We start from the raw sequence: 13,038 nt of genomic DNA, 5'->3' as shown, positions 1-13,038 counted from the left end.
AAGACGATGCGCGGTTTCCCAACCGGAGTGAATGCTGTTTGTTGATTCGGTTGATGGCCACTACATGGTGTAACAATCCCGTTGGTGAATACAAGATCAGGCAGCAATGTGAGGATCTAAGTAACAGGAGACGAACACGACCAGTTGTTATCTCACTGTTGAGCAGTGACATCTTTCTCCCTTCTGGCAGCCCATTATTTCTACTCCTGTTCTCATCATCTCGAAAGTATATTCCAAGCCTCCCCCTAACAAACAAACAAGGTAACTTAACCACAAGGAATATAAAAAGTTGAAAACACTATCCGCTAATTTGGCAAATGGAAGATATTTCTGGCTGATCAAGGAGTAGTCAAGCATCCATACAATGAGGCCTCTACATACCACCTACTCCGACATTTGGGTCGCAGCCATCCTTTTCCTCTCCGCTGCTACTCAAGCCGCCATGTTCCCATCGGTCCAACGCAACGCCTTGATTAGCAGCAGCACCACCGACACGGTCAGCAACCCTGACGCCTCACCATCGTCCGACGAGTACAGAGCGGAATACGCAAAGGGACCAAAGCCAAAGCCCAAGGCCCCATCGGTACCGTCGCCAAAGACTATATCTGCGCCCGCCGATGCGCCCAAGTCGGGCCCTGGCATGCCCGTTATCGCTTACTATCACCCTGAAAAGCTGGACATGAGGCCTAGCACCGAGACTTATATGTATGGTGGCTATCGTGAGTAGTCTCCTGTTTCGTTTCTCGTCCCCTGTCTTGTCTTCTCTGTTGCGTTCTCTTTCGCTTTCTCTATGGATTCCCCTATCGTTTTCTCTACTATTCAGCTGGCTTGTTGTCTAACGCGGTGGACCGGCAAAAAAAAATAATAAAATAAAAAAGAACGCTAACAAAAAACTTTGTCTACGACTATTAGGTGTTTCATGTGGCAAATATGCCGGTGGCGAGGAGGGGGACGTAATGAGATCGGCTGCCAGCCTTCGCGACACAAAACAGGATGTCAAAGCAGACGCGGGTAAATGTATCAGAGTCGGATGCAGTGGCTCGAGTGCTGTTTATGTAAGTACACCCAGGACATCTGCCCGACTGTTGCCTCTGGCATATAAAAACACTAACACGGGCATTTACATCATTCGACGTCTACCAGTTCTGCAATCACGACAAGAGCAAGTCCAAGACAGTCGCACACTCAAGCATCGGTTTCATGGCCCAGACTCTATCCGAGCTGTGCTGCCAGCCAACCCCCGGCGGCGGCGAGGCGGGCGAGATTGTGAATGGGGACAACAACTACTCGGTGGTCGTCGGGTACGGCGACTGTTCCAAGGGAGACGGGGACGGTCCGTACACCGAACAGCAGGCCAAAGCCCGCCCGATCTGCCGCGGAAAGCCGGCGCCTTCCAAGAATAGTGGTCCTGGAGGCGGTGGAAGCGGTTCCTGGAGGGGTGGTGCGTCGTGGACTGCGGCGGTTGTTGGGCTTGGGTTCTTGCTGTATGCTCGTCTGGGATAGGGTAGGGTGCTGTCTTGGCGACGGTGCGGGCTTGGCGATGCGGTTTCCTGTCAAAGGGAGATTTTTTAGAGTTGAGTCATTTGGATGATTGGGTAACCTTGGGTAGATTGGATGAAGTGGTACGATCGGCATGGCATTAGAATTACTGCATCTTGAGTGGATGAGATGCGTGGTACAGCATGACAACCTTGTGATGCCAGTTTAATTTGCAACATATGAATTTATATATAATCCTTTTAAATGGAAGCATACCACGTGAGTCTGCCGTTTGCATCCATGAGCGCTTAATTTGTTTGATAGTGTGCATTGCCACTCGCCTCCCATGTGCTATACACTGGACCAGGTGCTCACCAGCTCTTCAGGAAGCAAGTAACCTCACCAATCAGAAGGGAAAATTTACGTACTATAGGCCAAAGACATATTTCGAGGCAAGCACAGCCTGTCTCGCAAAGCCTGGAATCTAGAATTAGATGAGCCACCAAGCCATCAATCCCTGGGCTTGTCACGATACAGTTCCGACGTAGGTCGAGGCTCTGCCTGGGTGGAGAACCGACGACGCCCTTGCCTCTCAGCCGCGCGCCTCGTTTCGCAACGTTGTTCTCACCAACCGATTTCAGCCCTTTTCAGCTCCCGCTTATAGCAGGAGGCAGGGCTTTGGAGTCCTGTGGCGGGTTTCGCATAGTCTATAGACGGCCAGGGTTGGTCTACCAAAGCCCGCTTAGAGAGCAGCAGGGCCGGTATCCGGTATGTTCGAGGGAGAAGAGGGAGGGAGACGGTTCACTTTCAGATCTCACGAGCCAGGAAATTTCCCAGAAATATATTGTCTTGCTCCTGTTGCTCTTGCGTAAATTGTTGCTCGATACACCCTCTCCGGGTGGCTGTCAATGCGATCGCATTGCTGTCAGTTATACCATATCTGGCTTGAAGGTTCCAGTTCTAGATGACAATTTCAGTTAGGGGTAGTTTCTCGATGATATTGTATTTTCATTCAGCCCTATCGTGCGTAAAATATTTTTATGCTCTGGGCTGTCAGCTAATTCAGCCATCAACTGCCAGGTTTTGCGCCACAAAGTGCTGAAATCTGCACGGACTTTTATTTAGTCTTCCTTTTTCTTCTTTGTCTACCCATCCCTAGATGAGCTGGATCACGGACTTGACGGACTTAGCCGAGTGTCGCGAGGCGGAAAACGCGGGATGCGATGCTACCTCCCATTATTGCAAGGGTGTTTGTTAATTGTGCACACCCTGGAAATGAAGGCACCCAAGGCACCTTACATAGGATAGGTGTGTGGGTATACCGATGGGAGGCTTTTTTCTTCCTGCAGCATGCTTTCGGGCCTTGGGGCCGAAGATGGAGGATGATCACCCCTACGATGTATTTATTTTTAATCACAGTAGGTGGGGGTGTCGCCCACTGTTAGACTAGACTAGTCATCTTTCCATCGCGATCACACCGGGCCTGCAATACTTTGTACGATTTTTCGTATGCGACTCTTGCTGCAAGATAGGACGGTAGGATCGTAGGTTGGTGTGCATGCCACGCTATCTTTGGGCCTTGGCTTCACTCGGCAGGGCAAGATCAAATCAGGACCAGTAGTGTTTCATTCGCGGCTGCAGCAAGCCGCAAGGGGATGACGGGACATGGTATCCGTCAATTGAGACCGTTCCAAGAGCTTGGCGATGCGCGTCCCGGCAAGCGAAGATGTTGAAAATGTGCGAATTGTTTGTATTCACCGCGCCAACAACCAATAAATTCGATGGCGCGTTCATCACTCTGGGATGCATGCAAGAGTTTGCCCCCAGGACACATGGAAGAGGAAGGATTCTACCGTATCCTTTGAGCTGAACGGAATATTAGATCTAGATGTTGCTTCGGAGCCATGCTTGCCATGAAACCCTTCCGCTGTTTTTTTTTTTTTTTTTTTTTTTTTTTTTTTTTTTTTTTTACTTACTTTATCTCTTTAGCCTCGATCGAGCAATTTGGGGTTGGTCCAGACTCGGCGCGCCCAATGGCCTAGTGCGGGGCGGGCGCGTTCCTGGCTAAACCTTATCCGATAGGTCACCTAGGTGCACGTTTTCTCCTTGTCAACTTTCTTTTCCCCTTCAATCGGAATGATTTTCTTCAATCGATGGCACGAATACTCGTTTTCTCCACGCTATCATGACTAGTCAGATCTTGACGTATCGCTTTATGATGCCTATTCTAACCGTCGGGTGGAACGGATCATCATTGTGATAGACCAAGCATCAAATGTTTCTTATCTGCATGTTGGAAAGTCCATCAGCTGCATTTTTCAGGACTATCGAATTGGCACCTTGGGAACCTACATACAGACCCAAAGGTTTTCTCCAAAAAAACCTCGTGTTTTCCCGCACCTTTTGCCCCGTACTTTTTGCCCCGTACCTACCTTTTCAGCACCAATGAACCAACCAGCAACTCAACAGGCAGCAGGTGGGGGGCCCCCCATAGTTTGCTTGGCGAGACTTTTGCGCATCCTGGCCTCCGAATATCCGACTTGGTTGTTTGTTGTCTGAGCTTGCTCAGGTACCTATTCTTGTCTTGATACTTCCAGCTGGGCAAACGCCACGAGCAAGGCTGAGATGGGAGCAAGCATTGTCATTATTAAATGTCTTGGGATTCAAGCAGCAGAAAACCTGAACCATGTCGCTGCCCCTGTTTGAACAGCAGTTTCTACGTGCTGTGTAGTACGAAATACCTGCAGCCCGCCCCTGTAAAAGAAATGAACGACAGGGGCTTGCTCTTGCAACCTTCGTCTTTGGGCTTAGCGCCTCTCGCCATCAGCCGGCGGCCGGCGTGTCTATCATCAACCCTTGTCACGTACCACAGCCCCGGGGTTGGTTCTCCTATGAATATCTATGCGGAGGAGCCCCCCCCCCCATACATCAACCACATTTCTGGAGTCCCGTCGCCGTCAACATCTTGGCCACCACTCCAAGGTCTGCGATGCAACCTTCTGCAGCCAACGCGAACAGCACCACATTCGCTTGAACATTATTGTTTGCTGTTCCGGACGTTCGTTTTACAAAGTCTCTCTTTATTCTCTTCTTCCGTCTCTTTCTTACACCTTGCTGTCGCCCGCTACTGCATTGTCGTGCAGTTGCTGTCCCTCGTTTTGCTTGCGCCGTGTCTGGAGGAGGTAGCGGAAAAAGACAAGCAGCTGGTTGTGGTTGCAGTTGCCCAGCTTGCGCATTGCACGATACCCTCCTGAGGATTCATCATCGGCTTTTGCGCACAGGCCATACTCTTGCGCCGCATCAAGTGCCGCAGATATGGCATCCCGGTTGTTTGTCCGGGCGTTGACGGCCATATCGGCCGTCGTCGGTCTGGGTGAATGCTATGCGCCCACTGATTTCATTACCTGGGGAGGAGACAACATGCGAAATGGATATAGGTCGTAAGTGGCTGTCTCTACGGAGTATCTAGCTTGGTTCGCATTTTACTAACCGCGCGGTTGTAGCAACCACAACCTTGACCCGGCAATCGTTGCCAGCCCCCAGTTCCAGCAGCTGTTCGCCACTGCGCTGCCTGGCAATTATGGCGGCGAGAAGGAGCAGTTCTTCTCAATGCCCTTGGTGTTCACGCCAGGCAACGATCCTGAAGGGCGCCAGTTCCTATACGTCTCAACTACGCAGAACAACGTATACAAGCTTGATGCCGTCACGGGCGAGATAGTCGCCTCTAGGAACCTCGCAATTCCGTTCCTTACGTTGGACTTGAATGATAACGAGTAAGTCACGTGTCTTGAACTGCTGTTCACCATGTTTTCACCTGTATGTATACTGACACTCTCTGTTCCTGCCCAGGGGCGTGTGCGCTGATATAAGTCCCCATGTGGGGATCATTGGCACAGGGGTGATTGATCCGGTGACAGAGACGCTTTATGTTATCGTGAAGACGTACGAAGACCAAAGTAAAACAAATGTGCCTCAAGGGCGGCCCGCTGGCCGCCACTACGCACATGCCCTGAGCCTTGACGACCTCAGTGAACGGGAAAACTTCCCTATCCCTTTCCAGAACTTGGCAGCGCGGAACAATCCCACCCGCATCTTCCAGGGTGGCATCCACAACCAGCGTCCAGGCCTCCTGCAACAGGGCAACAACATCTACGCTGGCTTCGGGAGCCACTGTGTTCTGTACAACATTACGGGCAAGTTTTCTGCTTATAATCCCGCAGCTCTGCTTATAGTCCCGCATTTCCTCTCCCCAAAGATGTGTTTCAACATCTTATGCGCCTCAGCCCACGGCCCCACAACACAAGTCGAACCAATCAGCTAACAAAATTTGATCATGCCAGGATGGGTCATGGGATTTGACAAGACATCGGGAAAGATCATTGAGCAGTTCGCCACGCAGGGCGAGGGTGTGAGAGCCAAGGGCGCCTCCATTTGGATGAGCGGAGGTGGTATCGCAGCCGACGACAAGGGCTCCATCTTCTACTCGACAGGAAACGGCTATGAATCTCAGCTTTCCACCATTCCTGTCGAGGGCCGTAACCCGCCGACGGCGCTCGAGGAGGCCGTGGTCCACATGACGATCCAGGAGGATGGCAAGCTCAAGCCGGTTGACTTTTTCATGCCAGAGGAAAAGCAGATTCTCGATGGCAACGACCAGGATCTCGGAACGAGCCCCTTCGTGCTGCTTCCCTCCGAGTTCTCTTGCGGCAGCGTGAAGCGCATCGGCGTGGTCACAGGCAAAACCGGCTGGACGTACTTCTTGGACATGGATGACCTGGGTGGCTACCGCACCAACGGCGTTGGGAAGCCAGAAGGCCAGCGTGACAGGGTCATCTACAAATTCAAGCAGCCCAACTCGGTCTATTCCGGCGCGGGTGTCTATCCGCACGAGGGCGGGTACGTTCACATCAACCCCATTGGCTTCCCCACGGCCGTGTTCAAGTTTTCCTGCGCCAGCAACGCTCCCACTTTTATCAAGGTTGGTGAAAGTGTCGAGGCCAACACTGGTCGGCTTGGTCCCAGCCACGGCGCCGTCACATCGCTCAACGGCCAGCCCGGCACTGGCATACTTTGGACGACCGACGTCGACAACCCGGGCCCTTCCAAGTGGCACTTCAAAATCCACGAGGCCATACCTGGAGCGGATGGCAAGATGAAACTTCTCAAAGGTTTCCAGGTGACTGGGATAAGAAAATTCACGAGGCCCACCTTCGGTAACGGCAGAGTCTACATTCCGGCCGGCGCTGGCATGATCTATGGATTTGGTGCTCCGACCAAGCCTGCCCTGAACTGCACCGAGTCCAGCAGCTTCGGCGTGGTCGAGATTGGAATGGAAGCTGCCGAGCAGGTCATCACTTGCACTGCCAAAATCCCCGTCACGGTAGCAAACATGACTCTTGAGTCGGCTCACTTTAGTGTTGCGGATGTGCCCTCTGTTCCACGGGTTATTGCGACTGGATCATCTTTCACATTCAAGGCACGCTTCAAGCCGACTGCGGTTGGCAACCTGACAAGCACGGTCCGAATCACGACTCAGAACACAGACGCGACAAACTCTTACAGCATCACAAGCTCGGTTGCCCTTTCTGGACAGGGTCAGAGCTCCGCGGCGTTGCTATCTCTGCAGCCAAAGAGCCTTGTCTTCGCCCCCGTAGGTGTAGGCCATGAGACGATGAGTCTCTCCCTGACCCTGAACAACCAAGGAAAAGCGCCACTCACAATCCAAAACGTCGAGTACTCGGCGACTGGCCCAAGTGGGCCCTGGGACAGCACATCATCTGGACAGTTCACGCTCAGCGACGTACCCTCAACCATTGCCCCTGAAACCATTCAAGTGGCCAAGGTGAATTTTTCACCATCACAGTTTGGTAACTTCACACTGTACGTCCAATTCACGACCAACGGCGGAACGGTTGTCGTCCCCATCTCAGCAAGCACCGGAACTCCGGCTGTTGCCGTCATTCAATGGGAGAAGCCAGATGGTTCTGGTTGGGAGACATACAGCCCGAACGCCACTCTGAGCTTTGGCAACGTTACGCAAAACAGCGAAAGGCGTCTCCGGCTGCGCATCACCAATGGAGGCGGCCCAGGCGCCGTTGCGCTCGAGGTTCCCATCTCCAAGCCACCCTTCGGCACTGGTGGTCTCATCGGGGCCGCCAACCAGGCCGACCTCGCCGAAGGTACCCGGATCGAGGCTGGTCAGTCCGCCGAAGCTGTACTCATCTGCTACGCACCCAAGACCAACTGGAACGTTGACGCCAAGCACGAGCGTGCGGCTTGGGTGTTCAACTTCAACGACATGGACATGGCCAAGCTCACTTTGCCCTTTGACTGCACGGCTGTCTCGCAGCAGGGAGGCCCTCTCAAGCCCAATGGGGACGGTGTCTATCGCTATGTTTCCTGCTTCCGCGAGAACACCCCAGGAAGGCAACTTGCGCAGCAGGTCGCGGCCAGCAACGATATGACGACCGACATATGTCTCAAGGCCTGCGCGACAAAGGGCTACCTCTTCTGTGGCACGCAGTATCACAGGCAAGTCACACCAATGCCCCCACTTGTTCATTGACCCGCCAGCTAGCATCAGACTTGGCCCGAATACTGACCTTGGAATCACTTTTTTTTTTCTTTCTTTTTTCTAGAGAATGCTGGGGAGGCAACACACCTCCTAATACACCCGCAGGCGAAGAGAATTGCAACTTTGACTGCTCTGGAGATGTCAATCAGTGGTGCGGTGGTAACGGTGAGGGAGTTGGGTCAGGCAACGCACACATCACCCTCTACGCCACCAACACCACGCTCCCTCCGCCGCCGGGTGCTCCTGTCACCAACCCGGGAGTGAACGGCTACACCAGTCTCGGATGTTACACCGAGGCCGCGACCGGCCGAGCCCTTCCCTTTGGCAACACCGGCAACGTCCGCACCGTGGCGGCTTGTGTTTCCGCTTGCAAGGCCAAGAACTACAAGTATGCCGGGCTTCAATATGGAGGAGAGTGCTGGTGTTCCGCAGCCGATATGCCACCGAGCGCTCTGCCCGCCCCGCTGTCGGATTGTTCCATGACGTGTAGAGACAACAAGACGGAATTTTGCGGTGGCAACTCGCGCAACAACGTCTACCTGCGAGACGACTCTGCTCCTGGCACGACGGTTCTGCCCACTACTAGTACCGTTGCCACCTCGTCGGCTGCTGTTTCCACCTCGTCGGCTGCTGTTTCCACCTCGTCGGCTGCTGTTTCCACTTCGTCGAACAGTGCTGCCGTTTCCTCGGCCAGTTCTTCCGCTTCCTCGGCCAGTGTTTCCGCTTCCTCGGCTAGTGTTTCCTCTGCCTCTGTCGGCGTCTCCACTACATCGGCCACCGCGTCAACTTCCGCCACAGCCAGCGCTTCCCCGGCCCCCAAGCCCCGGGTTGGATCCTATGCTTGGCACGGGTGTTGGACAGAGAATCAAAATGCAGAGAGGGCCATCAACGAAAAAACGTATATCAGCGATCTCATGACATTGGAGGACTGCGCTTCCCAGTGCGCTGGCTTCACATATTTCGGAGTCGAGTATGGTGAGTTTCTACCTCCTTTTGTGGAGCACTAACCCCTGTCCTGATTTCGATGGTCTGGATGTCAAAATCTGTTTTTACTGACTTGGTCATGACTCAACTCTGATAGGTCGCGAGTGCTACTGCTCAAATGCGATCAAGGGAGAAAGCAAAATCGACACCCCCGGAGCGTGCGACTTCATCTGCAAGGGCGACACATCGACGTTCTGTGGCGGTAGCAATCGCATCTCAGTGTATAAGCTCAGTGCATCCAGCTCGGGTACATCCGCTGCTTCATCTGCCAGTTCGTCAGTCGTCTCCTCGTCAACTCCTGCGACCAGCACTTCTGCCTCGACGACCATTGCCAGCAGCACAGCTGCTACTTTGTCCACCACTGCTTCGAGCGCATCTGCTTCCGCGTCGTCCTCGTCCTCGACCTCGACCTCGGCACTTCAGTCCAGTACAGCCGCTTCAGGCACCACTGCCTATGCCTCATTGACTTCATCGGCGTCCAGCTCGGGAGCCTCAAGCACCTTGGCCGCCTCCTCGAGCAACGCTGGTGTTAGTTCCAAGGCTGGCGAGAATATTCCCGACGTGGTGACATCGTCTTTGGTTGCCGGTTCCTCAACAAGCACGTCTGCTAGCAGCCTTTTGACGACTTCGGCTTCAGCATCCTCGTCCCTCAGCAGCTCAAGCACAAGCCCTTCAACCAGCCAGCCACCGACCACGAGTGCCTCCAGCTCGGCCAGCTCTTCCAGCCCAGCCGCCACATCGACGACAACAGCATCTACCACGGCATCCTCGTCCGCTTCATCAACGGCGCCGCCGCCTCAGAGCACGGTTCCCCCACCCCTGTGGCCCGGAAACGTCAACTTCACCTACTACGGATGCGTGAAGGAGCCGTCGCGTGGCAAGCTCTTCCCCAAGCAGTACCTCAACGTGCCGGAAATGACGCAGGACAAGTGTCTCGAGGCCTGCTGGATGTTCCGCTACGCTGGTATCGAATATGGGTATGTACAATTCCTGTCCTCAACTCCCCCCCCCCCCCCCCCCCAGCCTGCTGCGAATGATGCTAACGCTAGGGGTTTTCTAGTCGTGAATGTTGGTGCGGTGATCAAATCTCTTGGCTCGGCCAGACTGGCGCGACTCCCGGGTCCAACGCGACATCAGACGCCAGTTGCGATGTCTCGTGCGGTGGTGATACGAGTCTCCCAGCTGCAAACAGGACCAAGTGCGGAGGTCGCAGCTTGATGACGCTCTTCTACCTGGACCCTTCCAAGAAGAAGAGCTGATGCGTGTAAAAAGAGAAAGAGTTACAATTGGAGGACATGTCGTGTACCCATCATCCATTTGAAATTTAGACCTAGAAAGTATTGCTTCCTTTTAATATGATGTTAATTTGAAACAACCAACCTTGAGGTGTGACAGCAAGCTTGGGCCATGTAGAAGGAAGATAGGAATGAGTAGGGAGGGAAAATGGAAGGCTGAAATGCGCGCTGGTTTTCGAAATTTGTGGCACAGTATCAAGACTCAGTCTCTCCAGGGCGTTCTTATAAAGCAGACAATTTCAGTAGTCGGCAGTGATTTTCACCATATATAGTCCGCGTCTGCATTTTGCATTTATTAGCCGTACCTTTTTTTGGACAAACAGCGTACACATACACCAACTAGGTAGGCTGCCTGACAGGCAGGTATGCAGACATGTAAACCAGGAGGTAGTTATGTGAGTAGCTAAGAAAATAAGCGGGTTAATGGGTAGTTGGGTAATAAATGATGTTGTTCCCCATGGCCTATCAAAAGAACACAGCCGACGTGGCTGCAAAGAAGCCGCCTGCATCGGCTGTCCTCGAAGAGAACACAAAACAAGCTGGAACTACGGTACTATGGTATTTGGTTGTCATGACTCAGAGCTATGTCACCGCGGTCCGCATGAAAATACTCCACTCTGGTAGACTCTAGATAAATATAACATATTGAGCACGCCAGGAGACTTGGTCGCTAACTAAGTGCACGGCTTGCAACGCGCATGACTTTGAAGAACCTCAAGCGCCGATAGACGCTGCTGCAGCCGAGTAGTTACGTGCTTGAGCTTCAAATCTAGGTATGGATTCGAGAAGGCATCCAAGGCAGGCTGAAAAAACAACAGAACAGTGAAAAAGCAGATCTTCCAACTGAGAATCCGAACACTAGCGCCAGTGCCGGCACTTGCCGGGCACAATCATGTGCTAAGAGGGCTATATTGTCAGTGGAACCATCGATTAGACCCGGCCCAGCGGCAGCTTTACGTGTGGTGCACAATCATGACACCCAGGTAGCCCTGGGCGTCCGGTATTCTATATACCAGCTACCTTGCCTAGGTGGGTAGGCTGGAGGTAGGTACTTACTTGCTCCCCCGCTTCTAAGCCCTCTTTTCCTCAGATCATCGAAGTTGACCATGCGTGGTACGCTGAAGTTGAACATTCTGGTGCAACTGTCTGTCTTTTCAGTCACTATGGATGCGACAGGATTGCCATTGACTGACTGTGAAGAAATCGTCGTGTAGCGCTGTCTTCCAGATGACCATAAAACGAATCAGACAACCAGAACGCAGATCACTGCCAATTCCGTGGTCAGACAAAATCGTGCCAAAAGTTCATTGTATCAGGTCAGGCTGAAGCCTCAGTGGGAAATCTGGCCGATTTCTATCTCTAGTCTAGGCACTAAAATAGGTCCTCTGGCGGATACAGGATAATCCTCTCCCGAAAAATCACCTAACCACCAAAATCCCCCTCCTCAATGCCTGAAGACCACCCAGGGACATGGAGGATATTAGCTCCCTATCGTGAAAAAATAGAAGAAAAAAACAACAAAGGAGGAAATCCATGGTTCAATCCTCAAAAAATACATATCATCCCAATCCTGATTTTAATTTAGTTCACCAAATTTCCAGAAAGAGAAAACCGCCTCCTTTTCGCTCTCGCTGCTTTTTTCGCCATCTTGGTCCTTATCGTCCAGCTCGGTGACTCGCCCCTGACTTGTAATCTTCCTCATCCTCGCAACCTGATCCACTGCCCTGGCTGCCTCATGCTTGGCGTGTTCCATCTTCTCCTTTGCCTCATCGGTCTCCTCCTTCGACTTCAGTGGAGATCAAGTATAACAAAAAAGAAAACAGGATTGCAAGCAGAAGGTATGTTGCTACTGGATGCGCGCTTAATGGCCTATATCATTGACTCATCTACAAACTGATCCGGCAGTCTGAAGTTACGCCCTCACGTGCCACTAGATCCCCTGAAAGAGGGATGCCGCGAACTTGGGGTTTTGGAAGATACCAATGGCTGGAAGCCGTCCAATGGTCGAGCTTTGCGCAGAAGTGACGAATTGCGGCAACGTGACCGGCAGAACGGCGTTTTGCAGACGAAATGAACTTCAGATCGTCGTTTGCGGCAGAATCGCTTTCGTGCGACGCAATGAGCAGCATGCACTTGGTGGTGGTCCGCCAGCGATCGAAATCCTCAAGTAAGTAGTAAGATATATAGTAGGATATGTAGGGGGACCGGGAGAAAAGTAAGCGTGTACCCAGGCAGTTATATAGAAGAGTTGGCTGGTAGAGGAGGCAAAATATATTGGAGGATACAAGAATGGAGACAAGCAACTACCTGTGCAACCAGAGAGGCAAAGCATTGTAATTGTTTTAATTTCGAATGAATGTCCTCCACCAAGACCTCCCTCTTCGCAGTTTGAATGGAATGAGCGAAAATGCTTGCGTAAGGGATACAGTGAATGCAGGTCTCTGGTTAAACTCGGTGCAGTATTCGTTCGCCGCTATATCTTGCTGGCTGGGAGAAGAGGTAGGCTGACTTTATGTGGAGCACTTTATGTGGAGCCATATTTGGCCTTTGGCTTTCTGACTGGCTCAATGGAACAAACTTGGCCAACTGGTATTTCATGAGTACAGGCCCGTCTTGGATGACAACGCCTTGAAGGAGGATATCCACTGTCTTTCAGACAACAAGGTGATATAACTCATCGATCTGATGAAATGGAACTTTCTCTAG

The 13,038-nt window shown here is 52.3% G+C and overlaps 3 protein-coding genes across 3 annotated transcripts; 2 read left to right on the top strand and 1 right to left on the bottom strand.

Annotated features, from left to right (window-relative positions):
• Positions 1-364: 364 nt before the first annotated feature.
• MGG_03760 (uncharacterized protein) lies at positions 365-1,503 on the top strand (the record flags this gene model as incomplete). The annotated part of the gene is made up of 3 exons (XM_003720080.1): positions 365-719; positions 913-1,055; positions 1,144-1,503. 3 exons carry the CDS (start codon positions 365-367, stop codon positions 1,501-1,503), a joined length of 858 nt encoding a protein of 285 aa, XP_003720128.1.
• A 2,838-nt stretch (positions 1,504-4,341) lies between these two features.
• MGG_03761 (uncharacterized protein) lies at positions 4,342-10,421 on the top strand. The gene is made up of 7 exons (XM_003720079.1): positions 4,342-4,919; positions 4,983-5,252; positions 5,329-5,672; positions 5,820-8,010; positions 8,118-9,028; positions 9,135-10,014; positions 10,098-10,421. The coding sequence occupies exons 1-7, from the start codon at positions 4,795-4,797 to the stop codon at positions 10,294-10,296; spliced, it is 4,920 nt and encodes a 1,639-aa protein (XP_003720127.1). The 5' UTR covers positions 4,342-4,794; the 3' UTR covers positions 10,297-10,421.
• Positions 10,422-11,006: 585 nt separating this feature from the next.
• On the bottom strand, positions 11,007-11,464 carry MGG_17763 (uncharacterized protein; the record flags this gene model as incomplete). The annotated part of the gene is made up of 2 exons (XM_003720078.1): positions 11,007-11,101; positions 11,389-11,464. The coding sequence occupies 2 exons, from the start codon at positions 11,462-11,464 to the stop codon at positions 11,007-11,009; spliced, it is 171 nt and encodes a 56-aa protein (XP_003720126.1).
• Positions 11,465-13,038: the final 1,574 nt, after the last annotated feature.

The sequence above is a fragment of the Pyricularia oryzae genome, chromosome 6, assembly GCF_000002495.2.
Source record: "Pyricularia oryzae 70-15 chromosome 6, whole genome shotgun sequence".
In the NCBI taxonomy this organism is placed as follows: Eukaryota; Fungi; Ascomycota; class Sordariomycetes; order Magnaporthales; family Pyriculariaceae; genus Pyricularia; species Pyricularia oryzae.
The sequence above is the reverse complement of the archived record's forward strand: the minus strand, read 5'-3'. Positions and strand labels throughout refer to the sequence as shown.